Source organism: Tachypleus tridentatus, chromosome 8 (genome assembly GCF_004210375.1).
Source record: "Tachypleus tridentatus isolate NWPU-2018 chromosome 8, ASM421037v1, whole genome shotgun sequence".
NCBI lineage: Eukaryota > Metazoa > Arthropoda > Merostomata > Xiphosura > Limulidae > Tachypleus > Tachypleus tridentatus.
The window spans coordinates 46,887,954-46,906,264 of record NC_134832.1 but is presented as its reverse complement, the minus strand read 5'-3'; the positions used below and the strand labels follow the sequence as shown (position 1 = coordinate 46,906,264).

Sequence of the window (18,311 nt, the reverse complement as noted above, 5' to 3'; positions counted from 1 at the left end):
CGTTTTGATACAATTTGTACTGTTGTCTGTTTCGTTTTGATACAAGTTGTACTGTTGTCTGTTTCGTTTTGATACAATTTGTACTGTTGTCTGTTTCGTTTTGATACAATTTGTATTGTTGTCGTTTTGATATAATTTGTATTGTTTCTGTTTTGATATAATTTGTATTGTTGTCTGTTTCTTTTTGATACAATTTGTACTGTTGTCTGTTTCGTTTTGATACAATTTGTACTGTTGTCTGTTTCGTTTTGATACAATTTGTATTGTTGTCTGTTTTTTTTTATATAATTTGTATTGTTGTCTGTTTCTTTTTGATACAATTTGTACAGTTGTCTATTTCGTTTTGATATAATTTGTACTGTTGTCTGTTTCGTTTTGATATAATTTGTACAATTGTCTGTTTCGTTTTGATACAATTTGTATTGTTGTCTGTTTCGTTTTGATATAATTGGTACTGTTGTCTTTTCTGTTTTGATACAATTTGTATTGTTGTCTGTTTCTGTTTTTTTGATACAATTTGTACTGTTGTCTGTTTCTTTTTGATACAATTTGTATTGTTGTCTGTTTCGTTTTGATATAATTTGTATTGTTGTCTGTTTCTTTTTGATACAATTTGTACTGTTGTCTGTTTCGTTTTGATACAATTTGTACTGTTGTCTGTTTCGTTTTGATACAATTTGTATTGTTGTCTGTTTTTTTTTTATATAATTTGTATTGTTGTCTGTTTCTTTTTGATACAATTTGTACAGTTGTCTATTTCGTTTTGATATAATTTGTACTGTTGTCTGTTTCGTTTTGATATAATTTGTACAATTGTCTGTTTCGTTTTGATACAATTTGTATTGTTGTCTGTTTCGTTTTGATATAATTGGTACTGTTGTCTTTTTCGTTTTGATACAATTTGTATTGTTGTCTGTTTCTTTTTGATACAATTTGTACTGTTGTCTGTTTCTTTTTGATATAATTTGTATTGTTGTCTATTTCGTTTTGATACAATTTGTATTGTTGTCTGTTTCTTTTTGATACAATTTGTACTGTTGTCTGTTTCGTTTTGATACAATTTGTATTGTTGTCTGTCTCGTTTTGATACAAGTTGTACTGTTGTCTGTTTCGTTTTGATACAAGTTGTATTGTTGTCTGTTTCTTTTTGATATAATTTGTATTGTTTTCTGTTTCTTTTTGATACAATTTGTACTGTTGTCTGTTTCGTTTTGATACAATTTGTACTGTTGTCTGTTTCGTTTTGATACAATTTGTACTGTTGTCTGTTTTGTTTTGATACAATTTGTACTGTTGTCTGTTTCGTTTTGATACAAGTTGTACTGTTGTCTGTTTCGTTTTGATATAATTTGTATTGTTGTCTGTTTCGTTTTGATATAATTTGTATTGTTGTCTGTTTCTTTTTGATACAATTTGTACTGTTGTCTGTTTCGTTTTGATACAATTTGTACTGTTGTCTGTTTCGTTTTGATACAATTTGTATTGTTGTCTGTTTTTTTTTATATAATTTGTATTGTTGTCTGTTTCTTTTTGATACAATTTGTACAGTTGTCTATTTCGTTTTGATATAATTTGTACTGTTGTCTGTTTCGTTTTGATATAATTTGTACAATTGTCTGTTTCGTTTTGATACAATTTGTATTGTTGTCTGTTTCGTTTTGATATAATTGGTACTGTTGTCTTTTTCGTTTTGATACAATTTGTATTGTTGTCTGTTTCTTTTTGATACAATTTGTACTGTTGTCTGTTTCTTTTTGATATAATTTGTATTGTTGTCTATTTCGTTTTGATACAATTTGTATTGTTGTCTGTTTCTTTTTGATACAATTTGTACTGTTGTCTGTTTCGTTTTGATACAATTTGTATTGTTGTCTGTCTCGTTTTTATACAAGTTGTACTGTTGTCTGTTTCGTTTTGATACAAGTTGTATTGTTGTCTGTTTCTTTTTGATATAATTTGTATTGTTTTCTGTTTCTTTTTGATACAATTTGTACTGTTGTCTGTTTCGTTTTGATACAATTTGTATTCTTGTCTGTTTCGTTTTGATATAATTTGTACAATTGTCTGTTTCGTTTTGATACAATTTGTATTGTTGTCTGTTTCGTTTTGATATAATTGGTATTGTTGTCTGTTTCTTTTTGATACAATTTGTACTGTTGTCTGCTTCGTTTTGATACAATTTGTACTGTTGTCTGTTTCGTTTTGATACAAGTTGTACTGTTGTCTGTTTCGTTTTGATACAAGTTGTACTGTTGTCTGTTTCTTTTTGATACAATTTGTACTGTTGTCTGTTTCTTTTTGATATAATTTGTATTGTTGTCTATTTCGTTTTGATACAATTTGTACTGTTGTCTGTTTCGTTTTGATACAAGTTGTACTGTTGTCTGTTTCGTTTCGATACAAGTTGTATTGTTGTCTGTTTCTTTTTGATACAATTTGTACTGTTGTCTGTTTCGTTTTGATACAATTTGTATTGTTGTCTGTTTCTTTTTGATACAATTTGTACAGTTGTCTATTTCGTTTTGATACAATTTGTATTGTTGTCTGTTTCTTTTTGATACAATTTGTACAGTTGTCTATTTCGTTTTGATACAATTTGTGTCCAAATCTTTCATTGTAGTAGCCTGAGAATTAGCGATAGGTTATGTGGGCTACTTAACTGCCTTTTTCTTGTGTATTATTGTAGTTCAATAATAATGATAGCTAACACAAAGAGCCCTTATTTAGCTTTTAGCGAACCTCTAAAACATAAAAACACAGTTGCAACCACTACTTTAAGGCTAATGTTAAACATATAAGGACACAGAGTAGCGATTTCTGAAAATACAAAACATTCTCATAAATAAACGTGTCAGAAGTGCGCCGACACAATCGAGCTACGTTCGTCTTGTATTACGCGTATTAAAATAATTCCAACTTTAAGTCTTAGTGCTATAACACAACTGTACCTTAAACTGTTTACTCAGCTAGTGTTCTTGTAACTTCCTTACCAGGCTCAGCGACCACCTCTGTCATTAAGCTCTCATCTTTAATTCTGGGTTCTTAAAACTTAAGTCGGAGCTGTATTATTTCAGAATATTTGTGTATTATTTCAGAATATTTGTGTATTATTTCAGAATATTTGTGTATTATTTCAGTATATTTCTGTATTATTTCAAACCGTATAGTAGAGAATTAGTGACGATTTATTTGAATTACTGAAAACAGAACACACAGTTTGACAGATTACAGCGATATTAAATTGGTATATATCACTGGACACACTAGGGGCTTCAGCCTCTTTCTTTCAGTCCGTGATGCTGTGGTCTCTGGAAAGAGACGTATGTCAGAACGACTCATTTTACCTAATTGCCTCATATCCAGTATTTACATCAGTTATTCTTTCGAGACAATTTATTTGTAGTTTTACAAATACACTAGTATAACGACCTCGGCATGGCCAGGTGGGTTAAGGCACTCGACTCGTAATCCGAGGGTCGCGGGTTCGAATTCCCGTCACACCAAACATGTTCGCCCTTTCAGCCGTGGGAGCGTTATAATGTGACAGTCAATGCCACTATTCGTTGGCGAAAGATAGCCCAAGAGTTGGCGGTGGCTTGTAATGACTAGCTGTTTTCCCTCTAGTCTTACACTGCTAAATTAGGGACGGCTAGCGCAGATAGCTCTCGTGCAGCTTTGTGCGAAATTCAAGACAAACAAACAAACACCAGTATAACGTGCTAAATGTACGTGTAGAGTTTGTGACACAAACTTCGTAGTAACCGTTATTTGCATAATTTGTAGTTTCCATTGGCAAGGAAGGAAACAGTCTGGCAAAAGGGAAAGGAGAAAAGAAAATGATTTGCCTTTAAGGAAAGGTTTCATTGGGTAAAATTGATGTTAAGATAACGAAATGTTTTGAATAACTAATTCGCCATTGTTTCCTGGGTGAATTCACATTTTCTAATATATATGAACGCAAATAAATTTACTTGTCATAACCACCATCAATTAATTAATACTGTTTGTGGCTTAATGTTATAAGCGGGAACAAAATGTAGGTTGTTGGCTGGTTTTTATGTATTAATATGCACATTGGGTTATATGGGTTCAAAACCCGATTTTTAGTGTTGTAAGCACGTACATTTATCGCTGAACCATTAAGAGAAATGTTCGTATGTTCTGTTCGAAACCCGTTGTCTTAGTGTACTCTGTAGTTCGTCAAGTTTATCAATAAACAGCTGGTAATGACAGACAACAATGTTTTCTAGAAAACTTTAATTCTGTGACGTCATCAGATATGTAAGTTGCTATGACAACCAGATAAAACTCAGGAAAGAGATTCTCATGTTTTTCTGGATACGAATCGGATGTCTTTATACAGTGTTAAAATTACAGTAATGAAGTGCTGCCCTCTAGTGTTATGTAGCCCGTTCATTCAAATTCAAGATTGAAATTAAAGAATCAAACTGAATAGAGACACGAGCTGTGACATGGCTGATATCCATAATGATTGGAGGTGTAGCTAGTTACTCATAATTGGTTAAGTGTAGAAATATGTCATTGATTTATAGACGTGTAACAGATATAAAGTTTTCATCTATAGCTAGATATATGTTGTTAATATGTCCTAGATATATGTTATAACAAGCATATGTTGTTAATATGTACAAGATATATGTTATAACAATCATGTTGTTAATATGTACTAGATATATGTTATAACAATCATGCTGTTAATATGTACTAGATATATGTTATAACAATCATGTTGTTAATATGTACTAGATATATGTTATAACAATCATATGTTGTTAATATGTACTATATATGTGTTATAACAAGCATATGTTGTTAATATGTACTAGATATATGTTATAACAAGCATATGTTCTTAATATGTACTAGATATATGTTATAACAAGCATATGTTGTTAATATGTACTAGATATATGTTATAACAAGCATATGTTGTTAATATATACAAGATATATGTTATAACAAGCATATGTTCTTAATATGTACTAGATATATGTTAAAAAAAGCATATGTTGTTAATATGTACTAGATATCTGTTATAACAAGCATATGTTCTTAATATGTACTAGATATATGTTATAACAAGCATATGTTCTTAATATGTACTAGATATATGTTATAACAAGCATATATTGTTAATATGTACTAGATATATGTTATAACAAGTATATATTCTTAATATGTACTAGATATATGTTATAACAAGTATATGTTCTTAATATGTACTAGATGTATGTTATAACAATCATATGTTGTTAAAATGTACTAGATATATGTTATAACAATAATATCTTGTTTATATGTAATATATATATGTTATAACAATCATATGTTGTTAATATATACCTAGATATATGTTATAACAATCATATGTTGTTAATATGTACTAGATATATGTTATAACAATCATGTTGTTAATATGTACTAGATATATGTTACAACAATCATGTTGTTAATATGTACTAGATATATGTTATAACAAGCATATGTTGTTTATATGTACTAGATATATGTTATAACAATCATGTTGTTAATATGTACTAGATATATGTTATAACAAGTATATGTTGTTAATATGTACTAGATATATGTTATAACAATCATATGTTGTTAATATGTACTAGATATATGTTATAACAATCATGTTGTTAATATGTACTAGATATATGTTACAACAATCATGTTGTTAATATGTACTAGATATATGTTATAACAAGCATATGTTGTTTATATGTACTAGATATATGTTATAACAATCATGTTGTTAATATGTACTAGATATATGTTATAACAAGTATATGTTGTTAATATGTACTAGATATATGTTATAACAATCATATGTTGTTAATATGTACTAGATATATGTTATAACAATAATATCTTGTTTATATGTACTAGATATATGTTATAACAATCATGTTGTTTATATGTACTAGATATATGTTATAACAAGCATATGTTCTTCATATGTACTAGATATATGTTATAACAAGCATATATTGTTAATATGTACTAGATATATGTTATGACAAGCATATGTTGTTAATATGTACTAGATATATGTTACAACAAGCATATGTTCTTAATATGTACTAGATATATGTTATAACAAGTATATGTTCTTAATATGTACTAGATGTATGTTATAACAATCATATGTTGTTAAAATGTACTAGATATATGTTATAACAATAATATCTTGTTTATATGTAATATATATATGTTATAACAATCATATGTTGTTAATATATACCTAGATATATGTTATAACAATCATGTTGTTAATATGTACTAGATATATGTTACAACAATCATGTTGTTAATATGTACTAGATATATGTTATAACAAGCATATGTTGTTTATATGTACTAGATATATGTTATAACAATCATGTTGTTAATATGTACTAGATATATGTTATAACAAGTATATGTTGTTAATATGTACTAGATATATGTTATAACAATCATATGTTGTTAATATGTACTAGATATATGTTATAACAATAATATCTTGTTTATATGTACTAGATATATGTTATAACAATCATGTTGTTTATACGTACTAGATATATGTTATAACAAGTATATGTTTTAATGTGTACTATTCATATGTTATAACTGATAGCTAGATAAACATTAACTTCACTGATAATGACACAAGGTGGATTACACATTAACTTCACTGATAGTGACACAGGTGGATTACACATGAACTTCACTGATAGTGACACAAGGTGGATTACACATTAACTCCACTGATAGTGACACAAGGTGGATTACACATTAAATTCACTGATAGTGACACAACGTGGATTACACATTAACTTCACTGATAGTGACACATGGTGAACTTCACATTAACTTCACTGATAGTGACACAAGGTGTATCGCACATTAACTTCATGGGTTGAGCAGAACATCATGGTGTGTAATTAACGCTGAGGGTTCGATTTTGTGCCCCTATGTTAAAGATATTTTGCTGTGGCCCCTATGGTTAAGGGTTCTTTGCCGTGGCCCCAAAGGTTTCGAAAACCCCTTCCTTTATTTTAGTTAAGATTTTGACAAATTCTACAACTATTTAGAAACCACTCATTGTCCCTTAATCTAATGCCGTGACACGCGCGCCGTCACGTCATCCACGTGAAAACAGCGAAAAATTGTTACATGCAGCAGGAGTGCCACTTCAGATGGTTGTATAGTTCTAGAGCCGACATCCGTCTCAGGTTTAGGTTTTCCCTAGGGTTACTTGATGCTTTTAATGTATGCTATTAGGTTCAGCTTCACTAACCTACTTCAATAGCACAGTATAAACTTCATCCAGTAGGTTCAGCTTCACTAACCTACTTCAATAACACAGTATAAACTTCATCCAGTAGGTTCAGCTTCACTAACCTACTTCAATAACACAGTATAAACTTCATCCAGTAGGTTCAGCTTCACTAACCTACTTCAATAACAAAGTATAAACTTCATCCAGTAGGTTCAGCTTCACTAACCTACTTCAATAACACAGTATAAACTTCATCCAGTAGGTTCAGCTTCACTAACCTACTTCAATAACACAGTATAAACTTCATCCAGTAGGTTCAGCTTACTAACCTACTTCAATAACACAGTATAAACTTCATCCAGTAGGTTCAGCTTCACTAACCTACTTCAATAACACAGTATAAACTTCATCCAGTAGGTTCAGCTTCACTAACCTACTTCAATAACACAGTATAAACTTCATCCAGTAGGTTCAGCTTCACTAACCTACTTCAATAACACAGTATAAACTTCATCCAGTAGGTTCAGCTTCACTAACCTACTTCAATAACACAGTATAAACTTCATCCAGTAGGTTCAGCTTCACTAACCTACTTCAATAACACAGTATAAACTTCATCCAGTGGGTTCAGCTTCACTAACCTACTTCAATAACACAGTATAAACTTCATCCAGTGGGTTCAGCTTCACTAACCTATTTCAATAACACAGTATAAACTTCATCCAGTAGGTTCAGCTTCACTAACCTATTTCAATAACACAGTATAAACTTCATCCAGTAGGTTCAGCTTCACTAACCTACTTCAATAACACAGTATAAACTTCATCCAGTAGGTTCAGCTTCACTAACCTACTTCAATAACACAGTATAAACTTCATCCAGTAGGTTCAGCTTCACTAACCTACTTCAATAACACAGTATAAACTTCATCCAGTAGGTTCAGCTTCACTAACCTACTTCAATAACACAGTATAAACTTCATCCAGTAGGTTCAGCTTCACTAACCTACTTCAATAACACAGTATAAACTTCATCCAGTAGGTTCAGCTTCACTAACCTACTTCAATAACACAGTATAAACTTCATCCAGTAGGTTCAGCTTCACTAACCTACTTCAATAACACAGTATAAACTTCATCCAGTAGGTTCAGCTTCACTAACCTACTTCAATAACACAGTATAAACTTCATCCAGTAGGTTCAGCTTCACTAACCTACTTCAATAACAAAGTATAAACTTCATCCAGTAGGTTCAGCTTCACTAACCTACTTCAATAACACAGTATAAACTTCATCCAGTAGGTTCAGCTTCACTAACCTACTTCAATAACACAGTATAAACTTCATCCAGTAGGTTCAGCTTACTAACCTACTTCAATAACACAGTATAAACTTTATTCAGTAGGTTCAGCTTCACTAACCTACTTCAATAACACAGTATAAACTTCATCCATTTAGGTTCAGCTTCACTAACCTACTTCAATAACACAGTATAAACTTCATCCTGTAGGTTCAGCTTCACTAACCTACTTCAATAACACAGTATAAACTTCATCCAGTAGGTTCAGCTTCACTAACCTACACTAACCTACATCAATAACACAGTATAAACTTCATCCAGTAGGTTCCGCTTCACAATATATTTCTCAAAATCAGTCATTTTGGTTTCTGAAATAAATATTTACAGGTTTTTGTCTGGACAGGACTACAGTTATAGGATGTATTTCTTTGAAATAGTAATTTGTGGTTTATAAAATAAATATTTACAGATTTTATATGGGCAGGACTACAGCACCTCACTAGTACAGAGGTAAGCCTCCGCATTTTCAACGCTAAAATCAGGCGTACGATTCCACTCGCTCTCACACAGGACTAAAGTCGTAGCGTGCATTTCTTTAAAAAAATGTAATTTGTGGTTTCTAAGATATATATTTCCAGATTCTATGTTATGTTACCTCAAAAATAATTGCTCGATTCACCTTACGTATTAATTGAGCAGATTAAATAACATTCGATAGCAGCGTTTTTTGTTTTTTTTTCGGTTTTGTTATCCAATAGATGTAAATGTTTTTTTTCATATTGGGTTCAAAGAAAGAGGGATTCCCGTTTAAAGTTTAAGAACCGTGGGTATGAATGAACTCTGGTTTTCAGCCTATTTAGGCTTGAGAAGTGAAAAAAACAACAAAGCAGGCTGTCGGTCTTTGTTCTTAACAGGAGTAAAGTTCGGGAGTATTGGGAGAAGAGTAATCCAACCCTGGATCTACACATGGCTGACAGCGAATGTGCTGTACACTCAGTTCTATCGTAACCGGACTCTATCTATTCTTCGTACACGAATTGAAAGCCCTCAGCTCTGACCTAGAAATCTGAGTCGCGACTAAAGAATTTCGTGTCCCGTCTACTGAACAGTTCTTAAACCTGGGTCCTAGTCTTCTAGGTTTGACCTTATGAGATGTATGTTTACCTTTGTTCGTAAAAAGCATTGACCGAGCTCCGAACGAATTAAGTAAGAAACATCTTTTTATTTTATTGCTACAAGGAATATAATAAAAAAAAAATAGTTTATCTACCACGTTAAATAAGTTTTTCTTTTGCTTGGAATAATGACCAGATTATGGAATTTTTAACCTCCTGTGTTTAAAACAGGTTTATAAAAAATTATATGTACAACAAAATGTTCAGTATGTGTGTTTTTATTACAGCAAAGCCGCATCAAGCTATCTGCCGAACCTGGTTTTAGCGTTGTAAATCCGTACACTTACCGCTGTACAAATGTTCAATCTAAATATATTATCCTTCACGTTAGTTTAGATTTTTATCGTATATATTTTTGATAGTTGGTATTATTCACATGTGAATATTATTCTATAACAAAATGAACTTTCACCTGGAAATAAATACTTTTACGATAAGACTAAAATATTAGATGTACCAGCTGAGAAATTACACCCTTGAATGGTTTCTTTTTTATATTTCTATATTTGCATTTTCGATCACATGACTGACCATCGGATGCTTGATGTTCGTAATAACGAACCAAAAACGTGACCGATATAATTTTATAACTGATTTTGTTTAACTGAAAAGTTACACATTAATCATTCTTTAATTGTTTAGTTTAACGAGCTGTATTTTCGCTCTACTGCCCTAAGAACAGAAGCGTGATTTAATCTGTCCCGTTATTCAACGCAGGTCAGATTACCTCTTGTTGTTTAGGTTTTTGGCAAACGCCTCATTTCACATGTAACTGGTTTGGTCCAAAGCTTGGTTATATCAGCTGAGCAGGAGTTATTCCAAATAAACCTTTATTTTTCATTAGCAAAACAGATAAAATAATCCGAAAGAGGAACTCTGATAATTCAATGTCAGGGAACTTCGCTCATTTATCTTGTAACTGACTCACACTAAGAACAAAATGGTTAGATATAAAACCAGTTCACTCACAACTTACAAATAACTATCTTAAAGTAAGTTGAACTTCCGTTTTAACCCGTTGGTCCGGTCTCATGGCTTGTATTTTCTGGTTATAAAATATTTTTTTTTGGAAGAAAAGAACAAGATAGAGAGACAATAATGATAAAGGAAACTTCTCACAGATTTCTTCTCCACTGTAAATAAGAAATATCTGTCTTTCGTTTGTCGTCAAAATTTTTCTTTCGTTCACAGCTCATTAGACTCCAAATTGACGAGGCTGTCTATTTCTTCCCCTAACAATGGTTTACTATATACTGAAAGTAGCATAACATCAAACCAACCATGAATGTTACGTCATAAGTAGTTTATACTACGTAATATTGTCAACACTGAAAGCTGACCTGACTTCACCCTAATTCAGCTTTAAAAAATACAAACTATTGAAAGAATAAGAAAGCGTTTGTTTTTTTGGATTTCGCACAAAGCTACTCGAGGGCTATCTGCACTAGCCGTCCCTAATTTAGTAGTGTAAGACTAGAAGGAAGGCAGCTAGTCATCACCACCCACCGCCAACCCTTGGGCTACTCTTTTACCAACGAATAGTGGGATTGACCGAAACATTATAACGCCCACACGGCTGAAAGAGCAGCATGTTTGGCTCGATGGGGATGAATAAGAAAGCCAATGTAGCGTTTTGTAATAATCATTACAGCACAAACTGACTTGAGATTAAACCCCGATATGGACCTTTTAGGCCTAATATTAAAATATTTTCATCCATTGTTTTTAATTCAACAAGCAAAATTCCGGATATTTCAAGTTGGCTTGTTACATCGTAAGCACTCGTAATCTAAGGGTCGTGGGTTTAAATCCCCGTTGTACCAAACATGCTCGCCCTTTCAGCCGTGAGGGCGTTATAATGGTACGATAAATCCCACTATTCGTTGGTAAAAGAGTAACCCAAGAGTTGGCGGTGGGTGGTGATGACTAGCTGCCTTCCCTCTAGTCTTAAACTGCTAAATTAGGGACGGCTAGCGCAGATAGCCCTCGAGTAGCATTGCGATAAATTTTATAAAACAAACAAACAAAACAAAACATCATAGGTGATTCTTCAATAATACAACTGGCATGGCCGAGCGCGTAAGGCGTGCGACTCGTAATCCGAGGGTTGCGGGTTCGCGCCCGAGTCGCGCCAAACATGCTCGTCCTCCCAACCGTGGGGGCGTTATAATGTAACGTTCAATCCCACTTTTCGTTGGTAAAAGAGTAGCCCAAGAGTTGGCGGTGGGTGGTGATGACTAGCTGCCTTCCCTCTAGTCTTACACTGCTAAATTAGGGACGGCTAGCACAGATAGCCCTCGAGTAGCTTTGTGCGAAATTCCACAAAAAACAAAAAAAACAAACAAAAATCAATAATACAACGCTTTAAAATATGATAATGTGTTTATCGAAAAAATAGGTTGTGTTTGCACAAATGAAAATAAACCGACTTGATGGTTGAACGTTGTTTTGTTTACAACCAATATTTGAACGTTGTCAGATATGAAAATTTTAGAAACTGAGTTATGAAATACCGAAAAGAGAAATCAGATTAAAACGTTTTGGATAATATTTTAAGAGGGCCACAAGTACCTTTAAAACAATTGTTTATTTTTTTGTAATTTAAACTACACAACTGGCTGTGTGTGCTCTACCCACCACGGGTATCAAAACACGGGTTTTTGCGTTGTAAATCTGCAAACACGCCACTGGAGAGAGCCTTAAAACTGAACGTAGGATTCTTAGACTAAATGAACCATACATAAAAAAAAAATTCGTCATAATGCTGAATTCATAAGTAAAGAGCAAAACTCTAAGTGATTCACGTGACCTCTGATTCTCCGAGCATCCCTGTTAGGTTAACACACCTGTTTGAATTGAACGACAGGGTGCGCGGTAAATCCAATCTAGATAACAATGCGTCACAATGCTGGTACTGCTTGTTGTTCACGTCACGTAAGCCGACCTGCTGACCACACCGGCGTCATGCTGCGTTCTTCAAGGGAAGCAACTTCGGTTTCATCATTTCGTGACTTGAAAACACACACACACAAACAAGCAGTTTTTGACGAGAGACAGCATAAAAATAAAACGTAAGATAAGATTGAGTTCCTCCACAAAACTTCGTTGACTAAGCCTCATATTTTAGGTCAATGAGTAAGATTTAGAAACCCTAATCTTTTCTCTATTGTACATTGCGACTGACTGCCACAATAAGGGTGGAGAACACTATGTACCCAACGACTGAACACACTGTTAGAAGTCAGAGCGTGATAATCTCAGTTCTCTTCTTTTTTTTTTCTTCTGACTGAATGAATTCCCGAGGTGTTTTCTGCTCAGAGAGTTAATCCTGTTATATTCTGACGGATATGGAGGGGCAGGTGGTACCCTTAACGTGTCTGAATGTATTCTCTATGAGTCTCTCTTCTGACAAGGGCTACACTTTACAGCGTGTTTTGTTGTTTTTATAAGAAACGAATCTTATAAAGTTCATAAAAATAAGTTCATGTGTTAACGATAGCGTGTCGTGTTATAAAACAAAAACAGTCCTATCTCTGTTTACATGACAATCCTACTAATATTTGTTAATGAGATGTGTGATCCTACTAATATATGTTAATGAGATGTGTGACACCATTAATATATGTTAATGAGATATGCGATCTCATTAGTGTATGATAATGATATATATATATATATACGATCAAACCAACTATGTTCGTAAGATATATGATTATGCTAGTGTATGTCAGTGAGATGTCTGATCCTACTAATATATGTTAATGAGAGTGAGATGTGTGATCCTACTAATATATGTTAATGAGATGTGTGATCCTACTGATATATATTAATGAGATGTGTGATCCTACTGATATATGTTAATGAGATGTGTGACACCATTAATATATGTTAATGAGTAGCACGTGGTTTTACTACGTATTTCATCATGAAATAAACCCATATAACCATTACGTTTGTTTAACTGTCAAGTTTTGATCATTAGATAAACAGTTTCCAATTGAATTGATCACACTTCTTGAGTCTCCATACCAAGTAATTTACATTTTGTTTCTTTGTTTGAATTTCGCGCAAAGCTACTCGAGGGCTATCTGCGCTACCCGTCCCTAACTTAGCAGTGTAAGACTAGAGAGAAGGCAGCTAGTCATCACCATCCACCGCCAACTCTTGGGCTACTCTTTTACCAACGAATAGTGGGATGGACCGTCACGTTATAACGTCCCCACGGCTGAAAGGCGAGCATGTTTGGTGCAATCGGAATTCTAACTGGCGACCCTCAGATTACGAGTCGAACGCCTTAACCCACCTGGCCTTGCTGGACCAGTTTACATTTACTTAACCCTAACAGACGAGCTCTTCCGTGAATTAACATTTGAGAGAAGTCTTAACAGCTAAATGAACCTAAACTTTTTTGGTTTTTACACACACGTCCGATTCCATTGATCATTTACTATGACTCCTGTTCAATATATCTCGGTGTTTCAGCGATAGCAGTAAGAGACTTGTTAAAATTCGGGCTAGATCCATATTGTGTAACTTTACGTTCAATTAACTGTGAACCATCTGTACTGTACCAACCACGGGTAGCGAAACCAGTTTCTAAGGTCGTAAGGCCCCATATTTGCCACTAGAGAGAAATTAAAACCTATTCGAGTGATAACTAAATGTCCGGCCCGGCATGGCCAAGCGTGTTAACGCGTGCGACTCGTAATCCGAGGGTCGTGGGTTCGCATCCCCGTCGCGCTAAACATGCTCGCCCTTTCAGCCGTGGTTGTGGTATAATGTGACAATCAATCCCATTATTTGTTTGTGAAAAAGTAACCCAATAATTGGTGGTGGATGGTGATGACTAGCTGCCTTCCATCTAGTCTTACAATACTAAATTATGGACGGCTAGCGCAGATAGCCCTCGAGTAGCTTTGCGCAAAATTCAAGAAACAAACAAACCAAATGTGTGTTTTGTTTTTTTTTGTCAGTAGTGGTTAACAAAATGTCATAATTTATGTGTAGTAATATTCCTTATGTTATAAATACAAAATTAATAAATTACATTTTAAAATATGTCTTAAACTAAAAAAAAAATTATTTACCCCATAAATATTTGGTTCTCGAAAGTAGGTCCAAATGAGTCGACAAAAAAAAAAACAGTGAAGTGAGATGGAAATCCATTACGGATACAAAAACCAACAAAGAGACATCTTCCCATTTACCAAGTGATAACAGTTCTGGGCTATGTTACAATTTACAGTGTTTCAGAAACTTGATCGTGTCAACCGCCGGGTGTCAGCTGCCAACTGATCAAAATACACGTTTAATAAAATAATAAAAAAAAAGAGAAACTAAAAACCGGGTTGTGTGGTTTAAACAGACGATTTGCGGGATGTAAGCGGTTTCAGCTTCGAGGGAAGTTTTACGTCGTACCGGAACGAAATATTACCAGTTACGAATTTCACGATCTATGAGCGAAATCAGCTGCACGTTTAAGATATGCGAGTGCCAGAACAGACCTACTGAAAAAATTACACAACACTACCCGAAAAAAAAAATTCAAAAACAAAAATAAGAAATACAAAATGGTGTCAGAACAGAAGTGAAATAATAAATCACTCCCTTAACTGTTTCGAATGGATAATATTTTCCATACTGTCGAGATATTTGACAGAGATAATAAAAATGATGACCTCTCTTCACGTGCTCTTTTTAAATTATGACGAAATTACCAGTATTTCATCACATATTTAGTTTATTCATTCCAGCACGTGTTTCGTAACTCTTTCAAAAATACTCCATTCGGGTTACAGAATCTCCATCAAATGTTGACATGCACGTGCTCAAAGGTTCTCTCGTATGTTAACCGTAAATCTACACCAATTATTCCTCGCGCTTAACATGACCTACAAAGTGTTTGGATGACCGAAGACCAAAATTTGACCAGTTCTCTGTAGATGTACATTAAGCAGATCACTATAATTAATGTAATTCCTATTTCTATCATCAAGTTAAATTATGTAAATTTAGATATTTTGTTACTGATCACTCAGTTAACATTATTAACCATTAAGTTGTGTGTACACTACATGGTCAACATTATTAACCATTAAGTTGTGTGTACAATACCTTGTCAACATTATTAACTATTAAGTTGTGTGTACAATACCTTGTTAACATTATTAACTATTAAGTTGTATGCACAATACCTTGTCAACATTATTAATTATTAAGTTATATGTACAATACCTTGTTAACATTATTAACCATTAAGTTGTGGGTACAATACCTTGTCAACATTATTACCTATTAAATTATATGTACAATACCTTGTCAACATTATTAACTATTAAGTTGTGTGTACACTACCTTGTTAACATTATTAACCATTAAGTTGTGTGTACACTACCTTGTTAACATTATTAACTATTAAGTTGTGTGTACACTACCTTGTTAACATTATTAACTATTAAGTTGTGTGTACAATATCTTGTCAACATTATTAACTATTAAGTTGTGTGTACAATATCTTGTCAACATTATTAACTATTAAGTTTTGTGTACAATACCTTGTCAATATTATTAATCATTAAGTTGTGTGTACACTACCTTGTCAACATTATTAACCATTAAGTTGTGTGTACAATACCTTGTCAACATTATTAACCATTAAGTTGTGTGTACAATACATTGTCAACATTATTAACCATAAAGTTGGGTGTACAATACCTTATCAACATTATTAACCATAAAGTTGTGTACAATACCTTGTCAACATTATTAACTATTAAGTTGTGTGTACAATACCTTGTCAACATTATTAACTATTAATTTGTGTGTACAATACCTTGTCAACATTATTAACTATTAAGTTGTGTGTACACTACCTTGTTAACATTATCAACCATTAAGTTATGTTTATACAACATTGTCAACATTATTAACTATTAAGTTGTGTGTACACTACATGGTCAACATTATTAACCATTAAGTTGTGTGTACACTACCTTGTTAACATTATTAACCATAAAGTTGGGTGTACAATACCTTGTCAACATTATTAACCATTAAGATGTGTGAACAATACATTGTCAACATTATTAACCATTAAGTTGTGTGTACACTACATGGTCAACATTATTAACCATTAAGATGGGTGTACAATACATTGTCAACATTATTAACCATTAAGTTGTGTGCACACTACCTTGTTAACATTATTAACTATTAAGTTGTGTGTACAATACCTTGTCAACATTATTAACCATAAAGTTGGGTGTACAATACCTTGTCAACATTATTAACCATTAAGATGTGTGTACAATACATTGTCAACATTATTAACCATTAAGTTGTGTGTACACTACCTTGTTAACATTATTAACTATTAAGTTGTGTGTACACTACCTTGTCAACATTATTAACCATTAAGTTGTGTGTACAATACCTTGTCAACATTATTAACTATTAAGTTGTGTGTACAATATCTTGTCAACATTATTAACCATTAAGTTGTGTGTACAATACCTTGTCAACATTATTACCTATTAAGTTGTATGTACAATACCTTGTCAACATTATTAACTATTAAGTTGTGTGTACAATATCTTGTCAACATTATTAACCATTAAATTGTGTGTACAATACATTGTCAACATTATTAACCATTAAGTTGTGTGCACACTACCTTGTTAACATTATTAACTATTAAGTTGTGTGTACAATACCTTGTCAACATTATTAACTATTAAGTTGTGTGTACACTACCTTGTCAACATTATTAACTATTAAGTTGTGTGTACAATACCTTGTCAACATTATTAACTATTAAGTTATGTGTACAATACCTTGTCAACATTATTAACCATTAAGTTGTGTGTACACTACATTGTCAACATTATTAACCATTAAGTTTTGTGTACAATACATTGTTAACATTATTAATTATTAAGTTGTGTGTACAATACCTTGTCAACATTATTAACCATTAAGTTGTGTGTACACTACCTTGTTAACATTATTAACTATTAAGTTGTGTGTACACTACCTTGTCAACATTATTAACCATTAAGTTGTGTGTACAATACCTTGTCAACATTATTAACCATTAAGTTTTGTGTACAATACCTTGTCAACATTATTAATTATTAAGTTGTGTGTACAATACATTGTTAATTTTATTAACCATTAAGTTCTGTGTACAATATGTTGTCAACATTATTAATTATTAAGTTGTGTGTACAATGCCTTGTCAACATTATTAACCATTAAGTTGTGTGTACAATATCTTGTCAACATTATTAACTATTAAGTTATGTGTACAATACCTTGTCAACATTATTAACCATTAAGTTGTGTGTACACTACATGGTCAACATTATTAACCATTAAGTTGGGTGTACAATACATTGTCAACATTAGTAACTATTAAGTTAAGTGTACAATCCATTGTCAACATTATTAACCATTAAGTTGTGTTTACACTACATGGTCAACATTATTAACCATTAAGATGGGTGTACAATACATTGTCAACATTATTAACCATTAAGTTGTGTGTA

General features: G+C 32.7%; 1 protein-coding gene across 1 annotated transcript in view; it reads right to left on the bottom strand.

The window, feature by feature from the left end:
* LOC143222341 (uncharacterized) overlaps nucleotides 1–15,563 on the bottom strand; it is a 63,298-nt gene extending 47,735 nt beyond the window's left edge. The window contains exon 1 of the mRNA XM_076448759.1: nucleotides 14,853–15,563. Coding sequence (XP_076304874.1) covers nucleotides 14,853–14,968 — 116 coding nt within the window. The 5' untranslated portion in view covers nucleotides 14,969–15,563. The remainder of the gene's footprint in view (nucleotides 1–14,852) is intronic.
* Nucleotides 15,564–18,311: the final 2,748 nt, after the last annotated feature.